Below are 25,631 nucleotides of genomic sequence, written 5' to 3'. Positions count from 1 at the left end.
AGACACTTAAGGGAGTGGTGAACTTGGAAAAGACACAATCTGCAAATAACAAGGATCAGCTGTACCTGCCACAGCCTCACCAATGTTAGCATTCAGTTGAAGTGTTGACTTCGAGTTGTCTTAAGGACTACAGTCTGGTTGGAATACCTGAACTGGGAGTACACTGAAATAATGAATCATAGAACCCAAGTAACTATGAAGTAATGAAGAAAATACAGAGCTTTAAATAGTCTCCAAAGTAGCTCTCTTGGGAGGCTATTACGGGTTTATTGTGTCGCCAGCCATGGTTAACTTTCAGATTCCCTTCAGTGTTGTTTGGACCCATACAAAAATCAACCACTTTTGACTCTCACAAGTGCAGATGGATTTGGGGAAGGTTTCGAGAAGTGAGGCCTAAGCTGGATGTGAAAGGTAGGAAGGAAGACCATTCTAGACCTCTAGACAGGTGTGAAAATCATTACAACACGGGAAGTGTACTTTTTTTTTTTTTTAAAGATTTTATTTATTTGACAGAGAGAGATCACAAGTAGGCAGAGAGGCAGGCAGAGAGAGAGGGCGAAGCAACCTCCCTGCTGAGCAGAAATCCTCATGCTGGGACTTGATCCCAGGACCCTGAGATCATGACCCGAGCCGAAGGCAGTGGCTTAACCCACTGAGCCACCCAGGCACCCGGAAGTGTACTTTTCAAAATGAAACTGGTTTAGAGAGGTTTTATTGTAACCACAGCCACATCACATCACATTTTTACTCAAGTTGGTACAGTCCTATAGCTGTTTGCATGTTTTGACAACAACTAGGAGATAGGCCTAACCAGGGAGGAAGTACGCATTAGGTATCCAAAAGTAATGGAGACTTAGATATGCTTATCAGAATGGGGTCATTCAGTATGGGTGTGGTGAACGGTACTTTTTTGAAATGGTAAGGCGATTTTAAGGGGTTCCTCTTTCCTACTCTCACACCTCAGCGGGTAATTGTGGAGAGAAAAGGGTAAAATTGGCTCTTTTTCTGGTGTTTTCCTCTACTTTGCATAATCAACTAAGACGTAAATTCTAATACAGAACTTCCCCTGCGCTGTTTTCCCCTTGCCATTAGCTTTGGTTCACACTGACTTTGCATTTCCTGTTGCTAAAATCTGTTATTCCTGGCTTTAGTTGGTTGTTGGCCTGGGAGAAGGCACAAGAGTAGCCCATCTGGAGCCTGACCTGGGTTCTGGACGTTCCTCGCACTAGGTTAGACTGAACGTGTGGCCTACGGGGAATTACTCGGAGAACAACACTACCTTTGATATATTTGGAACTCTGGTATATTTGTTTAAAGAAAATTTTTATATAACTTTTATTATCAGTGTGTGTGTGTGTGTGTGTGTGTGTGTGTGTGTGTGTTATTAGGGAGCATAAATAGATGCAGAGGTTCATTTTATGTTTATTGTGGGAGCCCCACCCCTCTTAGTTTGTCTTAATAGTCTTGTCTTCTGAAGAGCGCTGCTCTTTTACTTCTCTTCCTGGTACTGATGCTGTAACAATTAACCAGTTACTGCCTAGCAGAAGAGCTTCTCGCTCTCAGGCTGAGATTTTGATGACTGGGGCAGCCCTTGCTTATATACTCGTAACAATTAAGAGCAACACAGACTGGAATGCAATTAAGTGCCCAAATACGTAGCTCAAGGGCAGGGATCATCAGCCTTTACACTAAAACGAAACCTGTGTGGCTGAGAAAAGTAATGACTCTTCGCGCCGGCGGAGCCCCTTGTTCCTCCCTCCCACACGTACACACCTTTATCTCAGAAACACTTGGTTCTTTCCCTCGAACTTATCTGGCTCTTATGCCTTCCTCCCTGCGTCTGAAAAGCCCGAGAGGGGTGAATGGGGGAGGGGGGCGTGCCGCTCGCTTCCGCGCTGGTTTCTGTCCCTTGCAGTCTGGGGGAGGTGCTGGATGAGCTGCCCTAGTCCAGTCGCAGCCAACCCAGGTCCCAGTCCCTGCCCTTTGCTCTCCTGCTTTTCAATAAGTCCCGAGGCCCCAGGGGGTGGGCGTGGGAGTAGCCCTAGCTGCGGCTCGGAAGTCCTCCCGGGCGGCTCTGGGGGCCCCAGGCGGTAGCCACGTTCGGATTCTGGCCAGAAGCCAGGGGAGGGAGCTTGGGGTAAGGGGAGGGCCCTGAGGGAGGGGTCAGACTCCTTAGGAAAGAGTTAATGGGAGGAGGGGGAGGGGATAGGACGGAGAGACCGAAGGGAAGGCTCAGGTAGGAAAAGAACAGAGGAGGGAATCCTGGTGGGGCGAAGGGAGCTTGCAGGACCAGGGGTCAGAGTTAGGGGGCTTCCCCCTGTTGCACCCGCATCCCAGGGCCGCCAACTTACATCCGCGGCGGCGACTTTCAGTTTCATTTCCACGGACCCTCCTGCCTGGGCCGCAGCCGCCGCCGCGATGCCCAGTAAGTTCAGCTGCCGGCAGCTCCGGGAGACGGGCCAGTGCTTCGAGAGTTTCCTAGTCGATCGGGGACTGGACATGGAGACAGATCGCGAGCGGCTGCGGACCGTTTATAACTGGGATTTCAAGATCAGGTACGGGCCGGCCCACTCCCCGGCGCAGATTCGCGGGCCCAGCTCGCCGCCACGACCCCCTCCGCGGGGCCACCCTTCCCGCCCCGGGGCGCGGAGGGACGCAGCTCCCCCAGTGGCGCAAGCCGGTCCCGGGGCGGCGCAGACCTCCCCTCCCGCGCCGTGCCCACGCCCCGCCAGCGCCGCCCGAAGCCCGCCCGCTCTTCCCGGCCGGGCCCCTGCACCCGGTCCCCGCGCAGAGCCTCCCGCGCAGCCCGCGCCCCCCGGCGGCCCGGGCCCCGGGCGGGGAGCGGGGTCCCGCGCTCACGCGCCGCTCGCGGGGGTGGGGGGTGCGCTCGGCGTGGGGGGAGGGGAGCTCGACAGGGAGTGGGGGACCCAGGCATCGCGGGACCGCGGGAGGGAGCTGCCTGCCGCTGGCGGCCGGCTCTGGCGCGGGCTCTGCGGGGACCCCCGCCCCGCTGCCGAGGGGCTGCTGCGGAGGGGGTCCGCTATCCCGGCGAGCGGAGGAGACCCGGGTTCGGAGGGAGAATCTTGGGCAGCTCGGCAAAGAAGATGAGGGCGCAAACTACGTGCGTACCAAATCTCCATTAGCACCTGTGGCTTCTCCATGGAGACCCAGGGCCAGCCTCCTGGAGGCCCTTCTCACCCTGTGGCTGCAGGCTGTTTGGTCCCCTTTTCCTTTTAGCATCTAAGTGAAAATCAGACACTTCTCTCTGGCAAACCACCGAATTGTGCTTCCCAAACACCTATCAACAGGCTGCAGCCTTGGGCCGAAAAACCACGACACGATTTAACAGGGATAAATGTGAAGACTTACACAAATAACTACAGGACGGCGGGGATGTCGGCTTCATAACCGACCTCCTGAAAAAGGCTCTGGGTTTTAACAGACCAGAAGGTCGGTGTGGCTGCTGAAAGAGTCAAAGAAGTGTTAGACTGTGTTAATAGAAATGTGGTTTGGGGTTGGGGGAGGACGTAGTGACTCTCCATATTGACCAGATCATATCTGGGTTTGGTTTGTTTTTAGTAATGAGTGTCACGTTTTAAGAGGGACTAACAGGCTCGAGCAACATCTGAGGAAGGGCCAGCGATTAAGACCTGTTTATGCCCTCAGCCTGTGCTGGGCCCTGTGGGGGACAGAGAGGAATAATGCACGAGGCTGTAATAGGCATGGGGTATGCGTGCATACCGTATACCATCATAAGTGGTCAAATAAGGAGAGAAATATGATAGAGAAAAGAAACCTGCTGAAGAGAAGGAAGGAAAGAGCAGTGACTATCGAGACATCGGCACTTAACATCTCTGAATTCACCTGTGTTCATGAAATACAAGTACCTTGTGGCCCTGAACACAAGTCAACTATTTCTTCTGGCTTTGTTAATGTATTATTTTGGATGCTTGGTAGACCAGTGGAGAAGGCTTTATTTAGGCTTTATTTTAGGGGTATTGTATGGGAGAGCGAGCTCTGTCCCAACCCAGCAAAGACAGCTGGGAATTGATAGCCAGCAGCAGGGGGTCAGTGGATGGGAGATTACTAAGAGGACACATTAAGGGGTGGGGGACAAGGTTGAGGCCTAATGGAGAAGAGGTTCAGAGGAACCTAACTAAAATTGGGTCTAGGAGAGAGTCTTTTATCAGCTCTGAACCAAAGCTAGGCAGTGTGTTCCAGTCCTGGGAAAATGCAGGCTCTGTCTGACGGCATATATGGAAAACCAGAAGTAATGCGCACTGTGGGTCAATATAAGGGGTTTCATAAGTAATTTTACTATATGCATTTGTTTTGTATGCCAATAAGGTACCACTCCCCTGTCATTATTAGGGAAATTTGTGTCTTATGCAAATAGGTTCCATTCCTCTGTATGGGAATTTGCTGGAGAAGGTGACATTGACCTTGGCTTTGGCCTTGGATTTGAAGGCCAGAGGTAGTCTTAATTCTCGGAGGAGGAGGAGAAAAAGAGTCTGTGTTTATTCATATTCTGTCATGAGACCTAGTTTTTAGAAAAAAACAAAAAGGAAGAGGGGCACCTGGCTAGCAAGTTGGTAGAGCATGCCACTCTTGATTTCACGGTCATGAGTTCAAGCTTCCTGTTGGGTGTAAAGATACTTAAAAACTGGAGAAATGTGTGCCTTAAAAAGAGACACTGGAGAGAACAAGGTAGTAATCGTTGAATTTTGAAGACAGTCTTGGTGGAGAGGTTTATACTAACCTGCCCCTCCAGAAGGCAGAACTAGGTTCATTCAACATGCCCCCCTCCCTCCCCACGCCTGCTGGCTGGAGATTTGTTAAGATTAGAGAGCTCTTTATTAGCGCATCCTTTAAACCCAGGCTGGAATGCTGTGACATCAGCCCTCTTCCTCCCAGTGGGAATTCACTGCTGCTCTGTGAGCTCATTCTTCACAGCCAGGTTATATAGCCCGGTACACTTGTGTTGTGTTGGAACTGGTCTGTGGCCGGCTCCCCAACCACACTGTCACAGGCTTTTTGTCACATTGGCACCTTTCTCTGACCCCAGCCTAGAACCAGGTAGGGAGTAGACCCTCTGTAAGTCCTGTCAGGATGTCATTGAATTAGTAAGTCAAGTGGATCTAGAGTTGATCTTCGAGAGGGTGGGCTGCCAGAGAACCATAGCCAGTCACCCCCTATCAGGAGGTCTGGGGGAGATTTCCTATGCTGGGAGGGGTGCATCCCATCCAGCTGGGTTATTTCAGGATGTTGTGATGCTCTGCAGCCAACTTTCTGCTTTTCCCCCATTGTTCATTATTTAGCAGATAGGTTTAATGAGACTCTGCCTTGGTTCCTGCCTCTGATCTAGTCTGGTGGGCGGGGGACCGTGGCAGATGTGGAGACAAACGTCATAGAATACTTCAGGGGCTGGAATAGTTGAGATGGATAGCTGGAGTTCAAATCCTTCCTGGGCCACTTATGAGTTTAGCACTGGATTTTGAACAACTATCTAAATTTTCCTGTGAACGTGCATTAAAGAATGTATGTCGTCCTCTCTGGCTTGGGCGAGGCCAGAATGAGCTATCCTAGGTAAAGCCTTTACCTTGCATAGCCTGTTACGTGGGCTCTGGAAGTGGTAGCTGTCATTACTCCAGTGATGGCTGGAATGAGGAGTGGGGGGGGTGTCAAGAGAAGTTTCCAGAGAAGAGTGCTCTCGCCTTGGGCAGGAGACTCATCCTTTTTCTTTTCTTTTTTTTTTTCAACAAATCTTGGCTGGATACCTCCTGTGAGCAAAGCAAAACTGTGCAAGTGGCTGTAGATGCGCTGTTAGATGCACAGAACGAACCTAAGGAAGGTGGCGGCGGCCGTGAAACGTCCTTAGTTAATTATGGTAATGATAAGTATTTGGAACAAAAGGTCCAGGACGTGATGGTAGTTATGGAACTCGGGAGACCTGACCTGGTCTAGGAATGAGAGGTTTCTCTGAGCAAGTGATGTTGGAACCTAATCTCAGAAGATAAACAGGAGTTCCCGGACGCCAAGGGGGAAGGGGACAGCATTCCAGACCCCGAGGGAGTAGCACCCTCACGACCTTAGAGTGAACTCAGTAACCGTGACCGGAGGCCAGAGGGAGGCAGGGGCTCCATGGGGCAGGACCTTGCCAGCTGCCAGAGAGGCCTTGTTTGTTTGCTTACTTTTAATCCTAACAGAAATAGGAAAGCACAGAAAGTTTCAAAGTAGGAGTTGACGGATTCACAGTTTTAGAAAAATCCCTCTGGCTTCCTGCATAGAGAATAGCTGGGTAGTTAGACCTGTATGGGCAGGAAAGAATACATTTTACTTTGGAGCCTGGGGTACTCCGCTTTCACAGGACAGTGTGTGTCCTTGAAACAGTTCAAGAGCCTCACTCCCTGTGCCCTCTGATTTTTATTTTCTTGTCCTTTTCTACTTCAGTTTTATAAAAATCCTGGTCTTGACCCACTAATGAGAGTTGCAACTCACAGTTGGTAAAAACACAGAACTAGATGTCCCTTTAAGATCGCTGCCAGTTTTGATATTTTGTTCTGAAATGCCATTCCTCTAGCTACTTTTTCCTGCGCCGCATCTAAAAAGATTTATTATTGTTCACCAAACAAATGACAGGGCCAAGGGCAGGGCATTACAGATTGAGGATGCCCATGGGGACAGGGAAGTCTGGAGAATGATCCAAATAGTTGGGAATGGCCGAGGTACGGTGGAGGAGGGTTGACAGGAGAACCTGTCAGTATTTTCTTCTCTAAAATGGGGTGATAATAGTCGGTACTTGGTTGTGAGGATTAAATGAGATAATGCGCGCGGAGACTTCAGACGGCAAACAGGAGTGTTCAGTAAATGATTCCTGTTGTTGATGTTGTTTTGTGTGTGCAGTGTCCTTGTTCTGAAGAGGATCCAAGTACGCCGCCTTAAAAGGTTTGACACCATCTTGTAGATGGCGGAGTCATGGGGGAGGGGCATGTCATATTTGTGTTTGGTGGTAACTCCTGTTGGTTTAGGGGAGGAAACACAAATGACTAAGCAACGGAAGGAAAGGTAGTCGACTGTGTCAGTGATCTGGGGAAATGCAGATTTAAGCAAGATACTTTTTTTTTGTTTATCAGATTGTCGAAAGTTGAGAAGATTGAAGATTTCTGATGTTAGGGCGTGGGAAAAGGGTATTCCCAAATACTTGTTGGTGGTAATATTATGTTTATAGAACCCGTTCAGAGGACAATGTGACAGAACTTTCTGAAGGTGTGAAGAGTCTGTTTGACCCAGAAGACCTACTTTGAAGGCATTTGTCCCATAAACTTCCTACAAGAGTTTTTGTGCATGGATGGTTGTTAAAACATTTGAAATAGCCAGGAATTGTGGGTGCCTAGCTGTCTATTACTGGACAAATAGTGAAACACACCACCCACATTCATACCGTGCTGTTCTTTGCAGCCATCCCGATGAACGAGGCAGCTTGGTAGAATGTCCAGAAGGATGTCCGTTCGTGGTGGTGAAAGAAGTCGGTTGTAGGAGAATGTGTGCAGCACACAGGAAAAACTTGTGTGCTTAAAAAGTCTTTGGGAGGGGTGCCTGGGTGGCTCAGTGGGTTAAAGCCTCTGCCTTTGGCTCAGGTCATGATCCCAGGGGTCCTGGGATCGAGGCCCGCATCGGGCTCTCTGCTCTGCAGGGAGCCTGCTTCCTCCTCTCTCTTTTTCTCTCTCTGCCTACTTGTGATCTCTGTCTGTCAAATAAATAAATAAAATCTTTAAAAAAAAAAAAAAGTCTGTGGGATACCTGAGTGACTCAGTCGGTGGAGTGTCCAAATCTTGATCTCAGGTCTTTTTTTTTTTTTTTTTAAAGATTTTACTTACTTGAGAGAGAAGGCCAGAGAGCATTAGCAGATGGAAACATAGAGGAGAAGCAGGCTCTCTGCTGAGTGGGGAGCCTGATTTGGGGGCTCCATTCTAGGGCCTGGGATCATAACCTGAGTTGAAGGCAGATGCTTAACCCAGTGAACCATGCAGGCGCCCCTGACCTCAGATGTTGATCTCAGGATGGTGAGTTCAAACCCAGCGTTGGGTGTGGAGCCTACTAGGGGTGCCTGGTCCCACATCCGGCTCCCTGCTCAGCAGGGAGCCTGCCTCTTCCTCTGCCTGCTGCTCTCAGTGCTTGTGCATGAGCTTTCTCTGTCAAATAAATAAATAAAATCTTTTTTTTTTAAGTCTATATAAAAAAGTACATATAGAAAAATTACACATCAAACAGTTTAATTGGTATTTGGGAGAGAGGGCCCTTAATGCTTAATGTCCAGAAGTTTTTGATCCTTTGGGTGTCCACCCCATCATTTATCTCTTTATGAACCCAAACTTACATCACACCTCTGTCGGTTTGCACCCTCCCTCCCCCCATCATCATAATATGTCCTTGTTTATTGTGGGTCCCGCCCCACATCAGCATCCCACCTCCCATTTCCACTTTCTGTCCCATGCTCAGAAAACTCATGTTATCAACCTGGGTGTTCTTTGGGTTGTTTTATTTAAAAAGGGTGATGCTGGGGCACCTGGGAGGCTCAGTCATTAAGCAGCTACCTTGCACTCAGGTCATGATCCCAGGGTCCTGGATCAAGCCCTGCATCTGGCTCCCTCCTCAGCCTCTTCTCCCTCTCCCCTCTGCTCTAACATTCTCTCTTGTGTTGTGCCTCTCATTGCATCTGTCTCTGTCAAGTAAATAAAATCTTCAAAAAGTAAACAGACAAATAAATAAAAAGGATCATGGTGCATGCATTTTCCATATTCTGCTTTTCTTACTCAACAATACATCACAGAAATCCTTCCTGATCTGATCATCTAGTGTAGATCTCTAATACATAATTGGAATTTTTTCCCCAACATTTAATATAATTTAATTTTTATTTTATTTTATTTTTTAAAAATAAGCAGGGAGCCTGATGTGGGACCCAATCCCAGGACCCTGGGATCATGACCTGAGCCAAAGGCAGGTGCTTAACAACTGAGCCACCCAGGCGCTCCTCCCCAACATTTTATTAATGACAAACTTCAAACATAAAGAAAAGTTGAAATGACTGTACAACAAACACACAGATACCCTCACCTAGATTTCTTAATTAGTATTTTGCACACTTGCCCATCAGTCCATCTTAGTGTTTTCAGTATATTTCTATGTAAGTTACAGACTTCAGTGCCCCTCACCCCAAAGACTTCAGCATGATGATTATTAACTGTAAGAGTTCAAAATTTAAGTGAAACTTACAGACTGCATTTTAATTGCACCATTCTGTGAGTTTTAACAAATCATATATCGTGTGTGGTTTCTGTCAGGACATAGAATATGACATCACCCCCAAAGTTTCCCCCATCTTTCCTGGTGGGTCCTCACCCTTACCCACCCAGAGGAAACCACTCTTTTTTTTTTTTTTTTAAAGGTTTTTATTTATTTATTTGACAGAGAGAGATCACAAGTAGGCTGAGAGAGAGAGAGGAGGAAGCAGGCTCCCTGCTGAGCAGAGAGCCCGATGCGGGGCTCGATCCCAGGACCCTGAGATCATGACCCGAGCCGAAGGCAGCGGCTTAACCCACTGAGCCACCCAGGCGCCCCAACCACTCTCTTGATTTTTTTTTTGAGGTTGTGCTTCTCTGGAACTTCATTTAATGGAATCAAGAGGTATACACTTTATGGGGGGGATTGTTTTGTTTTGTTTGTTTTTAAAGATTGATTTATCTGAGAAGGGGGGCAGAGGGAGAGAGAGAATCCCCAGCGGACTTCCCACTGAGCCCGCAGAGCACGCCCCCATCTCAGAACCCTGAGATCCTGACCTGAGCAGAAACCAGGAGGCACCCCAGGTATGGACACCTGTGAAAGCCACCTTTCACTCAGCATAATGTTTTGTTTGTTTTAAGTAAACTCTACCCCATCCATGGGGTGCGAACTCATGACCTCAAGCTAAAGAGTGGCGAGCTCTATCAGCTGAGCCAGCCTGGCTCCCCTCAGCGCCATGTTTTTGAGATTCATCTGTGCTGTGTTCATCGCCAGCTTCTTTTTATCACTGAGTACTATACTGCGTCTGAATACAAATCACAGTTTGTTCCTCTGTTCTGTTCGTGGACCCTGCTGTGGGTTTAGGGCCATGTTGAATAAAATTGCTGTGAACATTGTTGTACATTTCACTTGGGGATATACCTGGGAGACTTGGCTGGATCACAGGGTAGATATGTGTTTATTGTTGTTTTTAAATCTTAGGCAAGCTGCTTGACCTCTTTTTTGGTGGTTGGCAGCAAAGCTTCCCGGACTCATCCTCCATTGTGACCTTGTCTAGGGTCTGGCTGCTCAGCCTTCCCTACTTCCTGCCAGTTTCCTGAGCCCATTTCTCAACTTCCTGCAAGTTACTGATAAATAGGTCTTATCGCTTAAGTCAGACATAATTTACTCTTTTGGCTTATAACAATAATTTCAAATGTACGTAGTCATCTAAAAGTAGAGTGACTGGGGCTTGGTCTTCATGCATTTTATTTCACTTCCTTTCTACTCCCTGCCTCCGTTTATATATATTATATTTATTTATATGTGAACTTAGTAGTGTTTTTTTTTTAAGATTTTATTTATTTGTTTGACAGAGATCACAAGTAGGCAGAGAGGCAGGCAGAGAGAGAGGAGGAGCAGGCTCCCCACCAAGCAGAGAGCCCGATGCAGGCTCAATCCCAGGATCTTGAGATCATGACCTAAGCCGAAGGCAGAGGCTTTAACCCACTGAGCCACCCAGGCGCCCTAGTAGATTTATATATTATATGTGTGTTCAAGTTTGGACAGTATATGTAAAGGAGTATGTAAATTATATACTTATCACATTTATAATGGTACGTAATATTATATAATTATATATATGTCCAAGTCTGGACCATGTGTCCCACCTGACATGTAACACTCCAGGCTCCTGCCCAGCAGCGCTCTGGTGCCAGCCTATGGTTCAGTGTTCACAGTGTGATCTGTTTTGTCCATAAAAGCATAGTTTGGGGGCACCTGGCTGGCTCTGAGGTTAAGTGTCTACCTTCAGCTCAGGTCACGATCCCAGGATCCTGGGATCGAGCCCCACATCGGACTCTCTGCTCAGCAGGAAACCTGTTTCTTCTCCCTTTCCAATTCCCCCTGCTTGTGTTGCCTCTCTCACTCTCTGTCTGTCAAATAAATAAATAAAATCTTCAGAAAACAAAACAAAAGTAGTCTAAATTTACTTGCTAATCCTTGCACCCATTTCTCCCAGCAAGTACTTATTGGATAAATACTAGTGCGAGGTCTATACTAGGTTTTAGTAATGGAATTTTTATTGCACATGTAATACTCCTTTTGTTAAAAATAAGAACATGGCATCCTATGTTTAGTTTGACACGAAACGGCGCCTTTTTCCAAAGTGATTACACCAATCTCTACTCCAGCTGACAGTGCAGGAGTGTGCTGGTGTAGTGTGCTGGTGTGTCTGCATCCTCACCCACATTTGGTGTTGTCGGCCTTTTAAATTTTAGGCATCTGGGTGGGTGTGATTCTTTTTTCACCGCTGCCTAGCTTCCGTGGGTGGGCGTTGGCAGTTTATTCAGCCGTCTGCTAAGTATTGTCAGATCAGATCCTTTTTTTTTTTTTTTAATATTTTTAAAAATTATTTATTTGACAGAGAGACACACCAAGAGAGGGAACACAAGCAGAGGGAGTGGGAGAGAGAGAAGCGGGCTTCCCGCTGAGCAGGGAGCCAGAAGCTGGGCTCCATCCCAGAACCCTGGGATCATGACCTGAACCAAAGGCTCAAGGACTTAGCCACCCCAGTGTCCCAGATCAGACCCTTATACACAGGCACTTTTCTTTCTCTGGGGTACCTTCCCAGGGATGCAGTTCCTTGGTTAAAGGAGACCTGTATTTCACATGTTCAGAGATGTTCCAGATTGTTCCCCAAAAGGTGGTCGGACTTCCCCTTTCTGCCAGTAGTATGTGAGAGCCCACTTCTCATGCTCTGATGATTTTCCACTTTTGTCGGTCTAACAGGAGTCAAATGGTATCTCGGTTTGACTGTAATTTGCATTTCTCTGCCTTTGGAACATCTTTTCATCTGGTCGTGTTGGATGGATGTGTTCATCTTTCTTCCTAGAAATCTGGGTGACTAGATGAAGAAGAGTACAAGAATAGGGACTTTCTTCCCCACAAGCATGTACTAAGTTTCTGATGGAAAAAAAAAAAATGTTTTTGTTCTGACTGTTGCCTTAGACCCGGGATAAGGGAATTTGGGGAGTGGTGATAGGGCTGGGGAGTAATTTGAGAAATACTGAGATAGTGGGTAGTATCCCGGGCAGAAGTTGCAAAACTTGCAAAGTTGAGTTCCTCCTGGCCCTGTGCCTATGCACAAGCTTCCAAAACTAGGAGACTGCACATTCAGATTTTGATTTGGGCTTCTCCCTTTCTTTTTTCAAGATTCATTTATTTGCAGGCAGCCTGACATGGGGGGGGGCGGGGCTCCATCTCCAGAGCAGGAGATGATAACCGGAGCCGAAACGGGAGTCGGATGCCCAACTGACTGAGCCACCCAGGCACCGCGATTCTGGTTTCTCTTGAAAGCCAGAAGATCTGGCTGCCTTGGACCTCCATTTCCTGCCGGCCACAGCTGTGTGAAGATGACAGCAAGCAACTGCCCCCACTATGAGACAGGGCTGCAATCTGGGGGTTGCGCAGCCTCCTTGGAACCCGGCTTGCTCCCTGGCACTATGCTGAGAGCCTGCTGCATCTCTAGGTACCTGCACTGTTGTTTCCTCAAGTGGAGTTAGGGGGCATGTGAGTCTTTATTCCACCCATGGCTCAGAAAGGGGAGTGTACAGGTGCCTGAGAGGGTCAGATATAGAAGATGCCCATAGCTGGCGTCCACTGGCATTTGAGTCTGTGCTCCATCTGGGATACTTATCGAGGGGCCCTGGGGAATGGCTGTGACTCCTCCTGATTTCAGACCCTTTGTGACTGGACCTCTGGGCAGCCTTTGAGCCTGTAGACTTCCAGCTGATTCTCTTCCCTTTCTCATGGAGTTTTCTCCTCCTCCTTGGGTCCCCCTGGTCTTGGCTCTTCTCAGAAGACTCACACTCCCAGGGGAGATCCCGCACACGTCTGTGGTTGGAACGACCGCTGAGGATCTCCTGAGTGTTAGTCTGGGCTCAGGCTTGGTTTTGGCCTGAGTTCTCGGTTTCCGACTCCTGCAACCAGCTGCCTCTGGACCCCAGGAATCTCAAACTGAGCGTGTCCAAATCCAGAGGTCATGGTCAGCCCTCCAGTGTCCTCCTACTCCTCCTCTTGTCTTTCCCTTCTATCCCAGGAATGCTCCCGGAAACCAAGGCATGGATTTGAGTACTGTCCTGGACGCCTCCCTCTTCCCTGCTTCCATTCCCCCCTCCTGTCAGTCACCAACTTCTGCTCATTTCACATTCTAAATACATTGTCCGATCTGCAGAGCCCCTCTTCTGTCCTTACCACTTCCTCGTGCAGGCCCTTGTCATCTTTTTAATTGGACTGTTGCAATGGCCTTTTTCTAACTGGTGTCCCTGCCTTCAGTCTTGCCTCCAGCAAATCCTCCAGCAAATCCACCAGTCCTGGTGCCAGAGTGATCTGAAATGCACATAAGACCTTGCCACTCCCCTGCTTAAAACCCACCACCCGCGGGGGTTCTGTAACCACAGTGTAGCCTCTGCTGTGGGCTGCAAGTAAGTTGTTACTACTCCTACTACCACTGCTACTCTTAGTACTACTGTTACTACTAATACGAATACTAATAAATAGTAGGTACCGCTTACTGAGCATTTTCTGTTATGTTTTGGAAATGATTGACTATCTTTTTAAAACAAATCAGAGCTGATTCAAAGTTTCCCAAATAGTATCACTCTCATTTGCTTGGGGTGAGAAGGGAGAGGGGCAGAGTGACAGGCAGGGGGCACCAGGGAATGGTCCAGACCACGAATGATCTCATTACACGCTAGTGATGACCATGCTGCGTTAGCCTTGCCAGTTAAGTAGGGCTTACCGTGGTTCCTAGGAACGAGCATTTGCTTTCGTTCCCTAGAACACACTGAGGGAGGGTGGTCGGCGGTCCAGATCTTGGACATGTCCCATGTGGGGATGCCCCCCGCTGCTCCTGGTTGCCAGGAGAGGAAGGGAGCTGCTGGGCCTTCAGGGTGAAGTCCAGGCTTCCCGGCCTGGCAGGCGAACCCGCGTGACCTGGTCCTGCCCACCTCTGCTGCCTCCCACCACGCCCGCCCCGCCCTTCTCACGGTAGTGCCCCCCCCCCCCCCCCCCCCCCCCCCCCCCCCCCCCCCCCCCCCCCCCCGGCTGTGTGTGATGCTAATGCTAACCGGTGCACACCTTACAGAGATCTCCTTATGTGCCAGGCCCTGGCTAGACAGACACCGCAGCGCCCGTCTCGTAGCAGCCCCGCCGCGGAACCGGGCCTTATCCCTGTTTCACAGGGGAGGAAAGCAAGACTCTGAGAAGTGAAGTAGGCCAAGGTGACCCAGCCTGGGGCCAAGTGGGAGGTTGACGCCGCCCGCCCCACGGCCCCCAGCATCTGTCCTTACATAGCCTTCCACCTCGGCTCATACTTCGCACTCCGAGCTCTTGTGCCTGGTTAACACCCATTTGTTCTTCAGGACTCCGTTCAGACCACTGTCCCCAGGGAAGCCTTTGCAGACAGCCTGGCTCCGTATCCCTCCTTGGCTGCGCCCCCCTGCTCCCCGCCCCCGGCAGCATGCTGGAATCCATGTGTTCAGTCTGTGCTGGGCTCCTCGAGGCGGGCCTGGGTCTTTCGCCTCCTTGAACCCCCAGGGCCTAGCGCAGGGTCTGGCACATAAAGATCTCTGTAAGTGTTGACTAAACTGAACTCCAGGCACTAAACCTTGAAGTTGTTGTCCTTCTGACCAGTTTTCCCTGTCTTCACCTTCTCTAGGCACAAAACCAAGCTCTTTGATCTCTGGAGAAGGATCCTTTCCCTTCCTGCTTGGGTTCCACCTGCACCCTTTGACTTCGGGTGGAAACTGCTGTCTGATCAGCCACCTTGCCCACACACCCTGGACATCTGTGCTCTCTGACCCCTCTCTCCCCTCCTCCACCGTCAGGCAGGACCCCAGGTCCACCCCTCTGAATCCTCTCAGTTGGCTTCCCCTTAGCCCCAGCTCTTTCCGCTGGGTTGCTGCTATCTTTTTTTCTGTCCCAAATAGTTCCCCTCCCCTCTCCCCCCCACCAAAAATCTTCATTTCTTTCTCTGCCTTTAGTCCTCCAAATCACTAGCCCAGCACTGGGCTTTCCTCCTCAGAAATGCACTGTCTACAACCTGCTGTTTTAAACAATCATATTTTGTCTTGGGAAGCCTACTGAATTCCCCGAGAACTTTAAAAATTCCTATGAACCCCCCCCCCCCAGCCTTGAGTCTCTGTCCCTGGGTCCTGTTCTGTTCCACAGCCGTGCTGGTATGTCCCACATAGAGCAACCCGCAGACATGGTCCCCTTCTGCCCTCCCCACCAAGCTCCCCTGCCTTCCCTCACTTCCCAGTCTCCTCTGCTTCCGGCAGCTTTGGGACCCCTGCCCCTGGCTTCTCCTCCATGCTGTATGGAATGAAGATTGCGAATCTGGCCTACGTCACCAAGACTCGGGTCAGGTTCTTCAGACTCGACCGCTGGGCCAACGTGTGGTTCCCAGAAAAGAGGAGAGTGAAGCTGGGGTCAGACATCAGCAAACAGCACAAGTCACTGCTAGCCAAGATTTTCTATGACAGGTGTGTGGGTATGGGGGTGGGGGGCGGTATCCGTCTGGCTGGGGGAAGAGTTGGTAGCCTCAGGTTGGGGTAAGGCGCCCTCCTTCAAGGAGTGGGGGAAGGGTGGGGAAGGAGCAAGCTCCACTGGGGGGAGGCAGTGGGGTTCCTGAGCTGAGCTGGTTCTTTGCCAGCCTCCCCTGTTCTAGGCCCTTCCTGTCCCAGCCCCGCCTTAACTCCCACTCTCCCCAGGGCTGAGTATCTTCATGGGAAACATGGGGTGGACGTGGAAGTCCAGGGGCCCCATGAAGCCCGAGAGGGGCAGCTCCTTATCCACCTGGATTTGAACCGCAAGGAGGTGCTGACCCTGAGGCTTCGGAACGGAGGAACTCAGCCTGTCACCCTCACTCACCTCTTCCCACTCTGCCGGACCCCCCAGTTTGCCTTCTACAATGGAGAACAAGAGCTGCCCTGCCCACTGGGCCCTGGTGAGTGGGTTTCCACAGGAAAAAGCCTTTGGTAGACAGGGGCTTGCCCTGGGAAGAGTTGGTGCCTCGGGAAACACACTTGTTGTCCCTTGGGTGAGGGGAAGGGGATGCTTCCTGCCCTGGGCTGTGGCTCCTGGGGGAGTGTCCCTTCCCTGTCCCCTCTCACTCTGCTGTCCTCCTCCAGGCGAGTGCTACGAGCTCCATGTCCATTGCAAGACCAGTTTTGTGGGCTACTTCCCGGCCACAGTGCTCTGGGAGCTGCTGGGCCCTGGGGAGCCGGGTTCAGAAGGAGCTGGTACCTTCTACATCGCCCGATTCTTGGCCGCTGTTGCCCACAGTCCCCTGGCTGCGCAGTTGAAGCCCACGACTCCCTTCAAGCGGACCCGGATAACTGGAAACCCTGTAGTGACCAGCCGGATAGAGGAAGGAGAGAGACCTGATCGGTAACGCCTTCCCCTCCAACTCAGTCCGGGTTGCGGTACCCAGCACGACAGTGGGGGCCCGTGGGAAGAACCCAGAGCCTGAGCCAGGGCCCCTTTCCCAAGTGAGTCTGTAATTCCTCTAGGCCTCAGAGACCTTTTCTGTCTTGGGAGAAAGTTGCAGGTGACCCTGAAAAAATGCTAAGCATTTTCGATCGCATGATGGATTGTCAGGCAGCCTGTGGTAGACCTCTCTCTCTCCCTTTTATAGCTTTGTGGAGATAATTCACATACTGTACAATTCACCCATGTAAAGTACGCAATTGAGGTTCTCAGTATATTCACAGATACGGGCTACTAACACCGTGATCCGTTTTAGAACACTTCACCCGCAAAGGAACCCGTGCCCGTTCTTTCCTTCTTCCTTTCTTTATCTTTTTCTTTATTTTTAAAGATCTTATTTATTTATTTGACAGAGAGAGATCACAGGCAGGCAGAGAGGCAGGCAGAGAGAGGGGGGTAAGCAGGCTCCCTGCTGAGCAAAGAGCCCGATGCGGGGTTCAATCCCAGGACCCTGAGATCATTACCTGAGCCAAAGGCAGAGGTTTAACCCACTGAGCCATCTAGGTGCCGACCCCCGCACCAATATGTGTTTTTTTAATGTTTCCAAGTATGGTTCTTTCCCAAAAACGAATGGTCCAGCCTTGGGATGCGCAGCCTCATGGGGTAGTAAGTTCTGCCTCCTGGGGCAAAAGCTGCTGACCCTTTCAGCAGCAGTTTTCTAGAAGGTTGCATCTTCCGGGAAGGGGCTGTCTCCACCACTCTGAAGGGGCGAGATCTCGGACTTGGGGTCACTCTGCTTCCCCCCATTTGCAGCGCTAAGGGCTATGACCTGGAGCTGAGTATGGCACTGGGCACGTACTACCCACCCCCTCGCCTCCGGCAGCTACTCCCCATCCTTCTTCAGGGGACAAGTATCTTCACTGCCCCAAAGGAGATCGCTGAGATAAAGTAAGAGCCACCCTTCTGCTCCCCTTGTGCTGCCTTCCAGTCTCTTCGCTCTGCCCCACAGCTCTGTCCCCAGCCTCCTGTGTGCCATTCCTTCATTTCTGTACTGAGCACGCAGCATGAACCAGGCTCAAGGTGATGAGGGCCTTGCCCATGGCAGTGGGGGGAAATGAGCATCTATCAGACAGTTTCAGGTAGTGCCAGGTGCTCCAAAGAACACAAGTGACGCTACAATTTCAGATAAAGGGATGGTGTGCGCGGTCTTGTGAAGGGCAGTTAGTGCTGGCCTCTTTTGAAAAGGTGATATTGGAGCAGAAAACGACATTTGAATGAGGCGAGGGTGTACGTCTCAGGAGCATCTTAGCGGGAGAATGTTCCAGGCCATAGCATCCATGGTGTGGATGCCAAGGCAGGTCTGAATTAGGGGGCAGGGGCATTAGGAGTAAGGAGTAGAGCCAGGGCTCTGTGCGCCGAGGCTTCTGAGCTTCCAGCTGCTTCTCTGCCCTTCTAGTCTTCTGATTCCTGGTGCTCTCAGAGCCCCAGAACCCCAGAGCCTTGGACGGGAGAGGGCGGCCGCTCCTGGGCATGGGGGTGGCCTGACCCATCCTGTTCTCACCTCCGTGCCGCGCCCCACTCCCCCGGCACTGCTAGGGCCCAGCTGGAGACAGGCCTGCAGTGGAGGAACTACGAGGTGAAGCTCCGGCTCCTGCTGCACCTAGAGGAGCTACAGATGGAACATGACATCCGGCACTACGACCTGGAGTCGGTGCCCATGACGTGGGACCCCGCGGACCAGAACCCGAGGCTGCTTACCCTGGAGGTCGGGGCTCGGGGCTGGTGTGGGGTGGGTGGACTTCCATCAGCCAGTCCATAGGCTTAGGAGAGAGCATTGTTCTGTATCCCTGATGATGTCTTGTTAGAGCAGGGCAGTGCGGAGGGCGGGACTGGGTTTTCATCCACACGTGGCTACCACTAGCTTTGTGGCCTTGGGCAAGTCTCTTGCTGTCTCTGGGCCTTAGTTCCCTTAGCTAGAAAGTACAGAGCTGGGCTGGATGATTCTTATATCCCTGTCCGACTCTCAGATGTCAAGCGTTGTACACATAAGCCCAGAGTAACACATGAGCATTGGGTGCTGCACACAGGTGCTGAGGAGGACACCTGCTGAGAGGCAGGGGGGCTGGAATGATCAGGGAAGATTCCTACAGGAGTTGTTGCAGGTTTTGTTTGTTTTAGATTTTATTTATTTGACGGACAGAGATCACAAGTAGGCAGAGAGGCAGGCAGAGAGAGGAGGAAGCAGGCTCCCTGCCAAGCAGAGAGCCCAATTTGGGGCTCAGTCCCAGGACCCGGGGATCATGACCCGAGCCAAAGGCAGAGATTTTAACCCACTGAGCCACCCAGGCGCCTCATGGAGCTGAGTTTTGAGCAAGATTTCAAGGGCAGAGCAGGATCTGAGCTGGCTGAGAGGGCAAACGGATGGGCTGGGAATCTGGCTCTCAAGTCCTGAAATGGTAAAAGGACTGCTGGGCTCAGTCTCTCTCTGCATTTTGGGGAGACTTGTCTTCTTGCCCATCCCCAAACTTCTGCCATGGCAAGTGGAAGGGTCTTGGAGTAGAAGGACACCACCACCTCCTATCCTTGGCTCTGAGGAGGTCTGGAGAGCCAGGCGGTTGGGCCCTCTAGTAGGCATCCCTGGGATAGAAGCTTGCCTGTGTCCACCCCCCCACAGGTTCCCGGGGTGACCGAGAGTCGCCCCTCAGTGCTGCGGGGTGACCACCTGTTCGCACTTCTGTCTTCTGAGACCCATCAGGAAAACCCTGTCACCTATAAGGGCTTTGTCCATAAGGTGGAATTGGACCGTGTCAAGCTGAGCTTTTCCACGAGGTGGGTATTGGGGGACCCTTGAGAAGCTAGAAGGGTCTATAGATAATTCTTAGGCCAGAGCAGCAGCTGTGTTTTTCCCTGAAATGAGTGGGACCCCGAGGACAGAGCTTTTCTTCAGGGGTAGCCCTGAGATGCCTCAGTAGCAGCTTCTCCTTGTGGGGGGGGCGGGCAGTTTCCATATGGCTGTTTTGAAAAGTGGGGATGGAATCAGGATAGATGCAGAACATCCTGGCCCCTAACCAGAGCTCTTTCCCCCCTCCTTTCCCAAAGCCTCCTCAGCCGCTTTGTGGATGGGCTGACCTTCAAGGTGAACTTCACCTTCAACCGCCAGCCCCTGCGCGTGCAGCACCGCGCCCTGGAGCTCACGGGTCGCTGGCCGCTGTGGCCCATGCTCTTTCCCACGGCCTCCCGTGGGGTCCCGCTGCTGCCCTCAGATGTGAAGCTCAAGTGAGACTGGGCAGGGGTGCTCTGGGGCCACTTGGTGTGTGGGGCATTGGGGATGGAATCGGGGAGGCCTCTGGGGCGCCAGCCGACATCCTGTTTCTGGCCCTTCTGCCAGGCTGTACGACCGCAGTCTGGAGTCGAACCCTGAGCAGCTGCAGGCCATGAAGTACATTGTCACGGGCACTACCCGCCCAGCCCCCTACATCATCTTTGGGCCTCCAGGCACTGGCAAGACTGTCACCCTGGTGGAAGCCATCAAGCAGGTGGGGCCTGACCAGAGACCCGGGGCCTACACTGAAGTCCCCCAGGGACCGAGCAGCTCTCAGATTCTGGGTGCTTCCAGCTCCCTGATCACCCCCTGGCTGGCATCAAGACTCAGTGTGGCCACTGAGCATTGTTGGGCAGGGTGGGTTCCATATGACTCGGAGTCACCAGTCACTTTTTGGCCATTATACACTCGAATATTTACTACACTAGGTTTCCAGCAGTAAAGTGCAGACTTGAACTTGGTGGGGGCGGGAGGTTGGGAGGAAGGGGTCAGAACTTGGCTTTTGGGTCACTGCTTCCTTCAGGTCTGGGACATAAATGCCACCCCATGCCAACATGAGTCACAATCAGGTCCCCTCCCTCTGGAGCCAAAGAGGCTGCTTCCCACACCGTGCTTCTCCCCACTCCAGGTGGTGAAACACTTGCCCAAAGCCCACATCCTGGCCTGCGCTCCGTCCAACTCAGGGGCTGACCTCCTCTGTCAGCGGCTCCGGGTCCACCTGCCCAGCTCCATCTACCGCCTCCTGGCCCCCAGCAGGGACATCCGCATGGTACCCGAGGACATCAAGGTACCTGGAGATGTATGCCAGGCTGAGGGACGGCAAGTGCTAGTTATGGCTCAGGGTGGATGCTGGGGCCAGGAAATGAGGTTACCTGGATTCTGATACTTGCTGTGGGAGCTTGGGTGGGTCAGGACCCCTCTTGGGCCTTCCATTTCCCTGTGTGGGAAGTGAGGGGCTGAATAAAATGGCCTAGAAGACCCAGAGCCAGCATGAGGGTGAGGACGGGCAGAGTTGGCTTGATTTCCCCTGTCCCTTTGCACCCCACAGCCCTGCTGTAACTGGGATCCAAAGAAGGGGGATTATGTGTTTCCCGCCAAGAAAAAGCTACAGGAATATCGAGTCTTGATTACCACGCTCATCACGGCCAGCAGGTGGGAAGTGTGTGTGTGTATCGTGTGTGTTAAGGAAGGAGGTAGTGGGCTGGGGAAGAACGGTGCCTGGCAATGGGGCGAGAGGCTGGCCTGGGTGGGCATTCGGTTTGGTGGTTAGGTGCCCAGATGTGACCCCTGGTCCACTTGATGCTTCCCAGGCTGGTCTCAGCTCAGTTTCCCATCGATCACTTCACACACATCTTCATCGACGAGGCTGGCCACTCCATGGAGCCTGAGAGTCTGGTGGCCATAGCAGGTGAGGGGTTCAGGGCGGGCTGCATGTAAACAATGCTGCATGGGGTTGGGGGCGGTCCCACTGCTTAACTTTGTCCCCACGGCACCCCGCCTCTCAGGGCTGATGGAAGTCAAGGAAACAGACAATCCGGGAGGGCAGCTGGTGCTGGCAGGAGACCCTAGGCAGCTGGGGCCTGTGCTGCGCTCCCCGCTGACCCAGAAGCATGGGCTGGGCTACTCCCTGCTGGAGCGGCTACTGACCTACAACACCCTGTACAAGAAGGGCTCCAGTGGCTATGACCCCCAGTTCATAACCAAGCTACTGCGCAACTACAGGTACCCTGCCCCTCACCGTGCTTGCCAGTCTGCGCCTTCACCTGCTCCGCGCAGTCCCCGCCCGGGGCTCCCTCCTACCGGCACTGCTCAGAGCTTGGGGGTGGGCCATGGGTATCCCATGACCTCCATTCTAGCCCCATCACTGCTGCTCACAGGCTCTGACCTCTCAAGTGGCTTCACTCTAGAGCAGTTTGCTTATTCGTGTATTGGGGGATTTGTCTGGTCTCTGGGCAGTCTGAGGGGAAATCAGGAAAATCCGGACAGTGTGGCTTTTCATAAACCTAATCGTTATTCAGATTAAAGAGCCGTACCTGATTTAGTTGAGGAGTTCATGTACCTAAAATGCTCAGATGAATTTCTGAGCTCTCAGTTCTCAGTGGGTAAGTCCCACTGAGCGTTCACTCAGCGGTAGCTGTTGTGTTATTCTTTTAGGCTTAACACATGATTTCATCAAATCATGGCAGTAGTAGATGAAAATTGTTTTTGTACTGTCCTTCCTTGACAAAATGGAAACCTGAGGATGGGTTCCCCCTTTCTTGTGGTTTCCTTTTAAATTTGACTGGCCCGTGAAATCCATGGACCAGATGCTCTCTGACTAGCACCCCTGCTGGGTTCTGCCTCTCATGCAATTACAAGTGTCCAGCTGCACACTGCAGTCCCGCGAGTCTGCCGTCCACAGAGGGTGGGCGGCAAGGGGATGCTGTGGGGAGACCCCAAGGGTGGGGCGGAAGTAATCTTCCTCCTCCTGCCCCCCAGGTCCCACCCCACCATACTGGATATTCCTAACCGACTCTATTATGAAGGAGACCTGCAGGCCTGTGCTGACGTTGTGGACCGAGAGCGCTTCTGCCGCTGGGAGGGTTTGCCTCGACAGGTGAGGCTGAACAGGGCAGGGGCTCAGGTTGCTGCCCTGTATCCTAGCTTCCCTTCTACTGAAGGTACAAGGTAGGAGGCGGGTCTGAGCAAAAGTCACAGGCTTTGTCCCCTTGGCCCGGTATCCCACATTCCCTGGGTGGGTGTCGGGCTGGGAGAGAAGGGACACAGGGGGTCTGGCTGAAGGTTTCCCCTGACCTCTTATCCAGGGCTTTCCCATCATCTTTCACGGCGTAATGGGCAAGGACGAGCGTGAGGGCAACAGTCCATCCTTCTTCAACCCAGAAGAGGCTGCCACAGTGACCTCCTACCTGAAGCAGCTCCTGGCCCCCTCCTCCAAGAAGGGCAAAGCCCGCCTGAGCCCTCGAAGCGTGGGTGTCATCTCTCCTTATCGGAAGCAGGTCAGGCCCTCAGTTCCTGTTGAGGGTGTGACACCTCCCTCCCCACCCCCGCCCCGGCAACTAGACCATACCTCCTCCATAGCCAGACCACTAGATGGAGATTCCAGGAGCTCGGGCCTCTGCTGAGCTCAGAAGAGCTGAGTGGTCAGCTATGACAGCTTTTGCCCCCCAGCTCCCTGGCCTCCTGCCTGGCTCCCTCTTGCACTGCGGTAATAGCATGAAAGAAAGGCACCTGTCCCCATCTTCCAGGTGGAAAAAATCCGTCATTGCATCACCAAACTTGACAAGGAGCTTCGGGGACTGGATGACATCAAAGACTTGAAGGTGACACTCACCACTGTTTCACCCTCCCCGAACGTCCCTCCGCTTCCAGAGACCTCCCCAGGCGCCCCACCCTAACTGCCTGAGACACAAGAGGGCTCACCCCGCCCCTCACTCCTGCAGACCCCAGCTTGTTGGCTTGTCCTCCTGGGCTGGGACCAAGAAGCACCCCAGCAGATTCTTGATTCTTAGCTGCAGGCTGTCTGAGGCCTCTGTCCTGAGGTTAAAGTCCCAACTCCCAGCCTGTCTGCCCTGTCACGTGGTGGTGTGCCCCACTCACCATTCCCACCCTGTGAGTGAGTCTGCACCTTGACTCTTCAGATGGCGGTCCTTGCCCCTGGCTGCAGATAAGAATCACCTGGAAAGCTTTTAGCAGCCGGTGCCAGAGCCACACCTGGCCTGCTGGCACGGCTCTCTGGGGACAGAGCCAGGGCATGGCCATTTTTTTATGGCTCCTCAGGTGATCTAGCACGTGGCCGGAGTGGATGCTTGAAGGTTTAAAGGCCTCCAGTTTGTCTATAAGTACTTAGCGATTGTTTTTTCAGGAAGTTTGAAAACCACTGCTCTGCGTTACCAAGTCCTCGCAGCTCTGTTTCTTGGCTGAGAACCCTTTCTAGCCTACACCCCTTTACCTGGACTCCCCCTTCAGGTTTCAGCTTTCAGGGCAATCCACATGCTCTCTTTCCTGCTCAGTCCCTCCACTGTGACAAATGCCCAGGATGTCTCTCCACTCGCCTTGGTGCTCAGCTCAGGTTCCCTGAGGAGGGGGCGTGGCCCTCGATTTCCCCTGCAAGCCCCAGGTTGCAGGCCCTGTCTCTCACCCTCCAGGTGGGCTCCGTGGAAGAGTTCCAAGGCCAAGAACGCAGCGTCATCCTCATCTCCACCGTGCGGAGCAGCCAGAGCTTCGTGCAGCTGGATCTGGACTTCAACCTCGGTTTCCTTAAGAACCCCAAGGTTTGAGGGCTGGTGGCCGGTGTAAGCACTTCCTTCCTTCAGGTCCTGTCCTTCCCTCCTCTGACCCTAGCACTCCTTCCTTCCAGAGGTTCAACGTGGCTGTAACCCGGGCCAAGGCTTTGCTCATCGTGGTGGGCAACCCGCTCCTCCTGGGCCATGACCCTGACTGGAAAGTGTGAGCATTAGCACCCCGGTAATCCCTCTCAGGAGCCACCACCCCCAGCCTGGGGCAGGTGCAGCTGTATAAGCGCCTCCTTGTGGCTCAGTTAATCCTCAAGTCTATTCAGTGGGTTCATCTGGTGGTCCTCAGTCCCCACCTTTAAGTTGCCTCACGGAGGATAAGCTGCTCGCCCAGAGGCACAGGGCAGTGTAGTAGGACCAAGCCGCGCCTCGGCTAGGCCTGCACAGCTCTGTGTGAATGTCCCTGTACCCCACAGATTCCTGGAGTTCTGTAAAGAAAACGGGGGGTACACTGGGTGCCCCTTCCCTGCCAAACTGGACCTGCAGCAGGGACAGAACTTGCTCCAGGGCCTGAGCAAGCTCAGGCCCTCTACCTCAGGTATGGCGGGGCCAGGTAGGGGACAGCGCAAGGGGAGGAGCTAAGGAAGCCAGGCTCACCTCTTTTTCTTTCTAGGGCCCCAATGTCACGACTACCTCCCCCAGGAGCAGGAGGGAGAAGATGGCCTGTCCCTGCAAGTAGAGCCAGAGTGGAGGAATGAGCTCTGAAGACAGAGGAGACAGCCTTCTCACACCAGCCAAGCCTTAACCACCCACCCGACCCTGAACCAGAACCAGAACCCAGCCTGAACCAGAGCCCAGCCAAGCTGCCCCCTCTGCAGGACAGGAAGACTGGGGGAGGGAGTTTACAATCCACGCCATTCCACCCCCTCCCCTGCTGGGGAGAATGACACATCAAGCTGCTAACAACTGGGGGAAGGGGGAGGAAGAAAAACTGAAAACAAAAATCTTGTTCTATGCAAAAGCTTCCTTGTCTCCTCAGCCTGGCCCCTCTGGCCTTGTGGCTTTCCTGAGCTCCCAAGCGGTCCCCAGAGGGGAGGATGGGACTATCACCCTGCCCTGGGCCTTACCCCTCCACGCCAGAGAGGAACCCAGCCCCCAGGTCCAGGCGGAGGAAACCCAGTGGGAGGTGGCAAGGAAGCCACCCACAGGCTTCTAAGTTTAGCCCCTGCTCCAGACCACTCCCATCACCCGCCTCTGAGGCCCAGAGCCAGGCATGACCTCATCCTTTGCTCCCAGACTCCACCCTGCCTGCTGGGGAGTCCTGC

The 25,631-nt window shown here is 52.3% G+C and overlaps 1 protein-coding gene across 10 annotated transcripts; it reads left to right on the top strand.

Annotated features, from left to right (window-relative positions):
- The first annotated feature begins 1,282 nt into the window (after positions 1-1,282).
- On the top strand, positions 1,283-25,327 carry MOV10 (Mov10 RISC complex RNA helicase). 10 transcript variants are annotated; one of them, XM_004769798.3, is made up of 22 exons: positions 2,176-2,236; positions 2,373-2,555; positions 13,597-13,745; positions 14,981-15,806; positions 16,035-16,270; positions 16,455-16,713; positions 17,566-17,700; positions 18,349-18,517; positions 19,427-19,581; positions 19,852-20,028; positions 20,141-20,288; positions 20,703-20,861; positions 21,123-21,226; positions 21,385-21,482; positions 21,580-21,796; positions 22,553-22,670; positions 22,879-23,070; positions 23,320-23,394; positions 24,220-24,345; positions 24,432-24,520; positions 24,783-24,904; positions 24,980-25,327. In XM_004769798.3, exons 4-22 carry the CDS (start codon positions 15,634-15,636, stop codon positions 25,069-25,071), a joined length of 2,844 nt encoding a protein of 947 aa, XP_004769855.1. In that variant the 5' UTR covers positions 2,176-2,236; positions 2,373-2,555; positions 13,597-13,745; positions 14,981-15,633; the 3' UTR covers positions 25,072-25,327. The 10 variants fall into 10 exon arrangements, with proteins under 10 accessions (XP_044937826.1, XP_004769856.1, XP_004769855.1 ...); XM_045081891.1 differs by lacking the exons at positions 2,176-2,236; positions 13,597-13,745 and adding an exon at positions 1,283-1,301 and having other exon boundaries at positions 15,603-15,806; XM_004769799.3 differs by lacking the exons at positions 2,176-2,236; positions 13,597-13,745 and adding an exon at positions 2,000-2,137 and having other exon boundaries at positions 15,603-15,806.
- The last annotated feature ends 304 nt before the right edge of the window (positions 25,328-25,631 follow it).

This window comes from Mustela putorius, unplaced genomic scaffold (assembly GCF_011764305.1).
Source record: "Mustela putorius furo isolate JIRA1106 unplaced genomic scaffold, ASM1176430v1.1 tig00000585_pilon_pilon_pilon, whole genome shotgun sequence".
Taxonomy (NCBI): domain Eukaryota; kingdom Metazoa; phylum Chordata; class Mammalia; order Carnivora; family Mustelidae; genus Mustela; species Mustela putorius.
This window is presented reverse-complemented; position numbering and strand designations above follow the sequence as displayed.

What these genes read in the sequence shown, in the direction of transcription:
- MOV10 (XM_004769796.3), top strand. Translation starts at nt 2,187, where the DNA reads ATGGGAGGAGGGGGAGGGGATAGGACGGAGAGACCGAAGGGAAGGCTC. An exon ending in TGGTACCCGAGGACATCAAG is followed by an intron (nt 20,862 to 21,122) that starts GTACCTGGAGAT and finishes TGCACCCCACAG; the next exon opens with CCCTGCTGTAACTGGGATCC. An exon ending in ACGCTCATCACGGCCAGCAG is followed by an intron (nt 21,227 to 21,384) that starts GTGGGAAGTGTG and finishes GATGCTTCCCAG; the next exon opens with GCTGGTCTCAGCTCAGTTTC.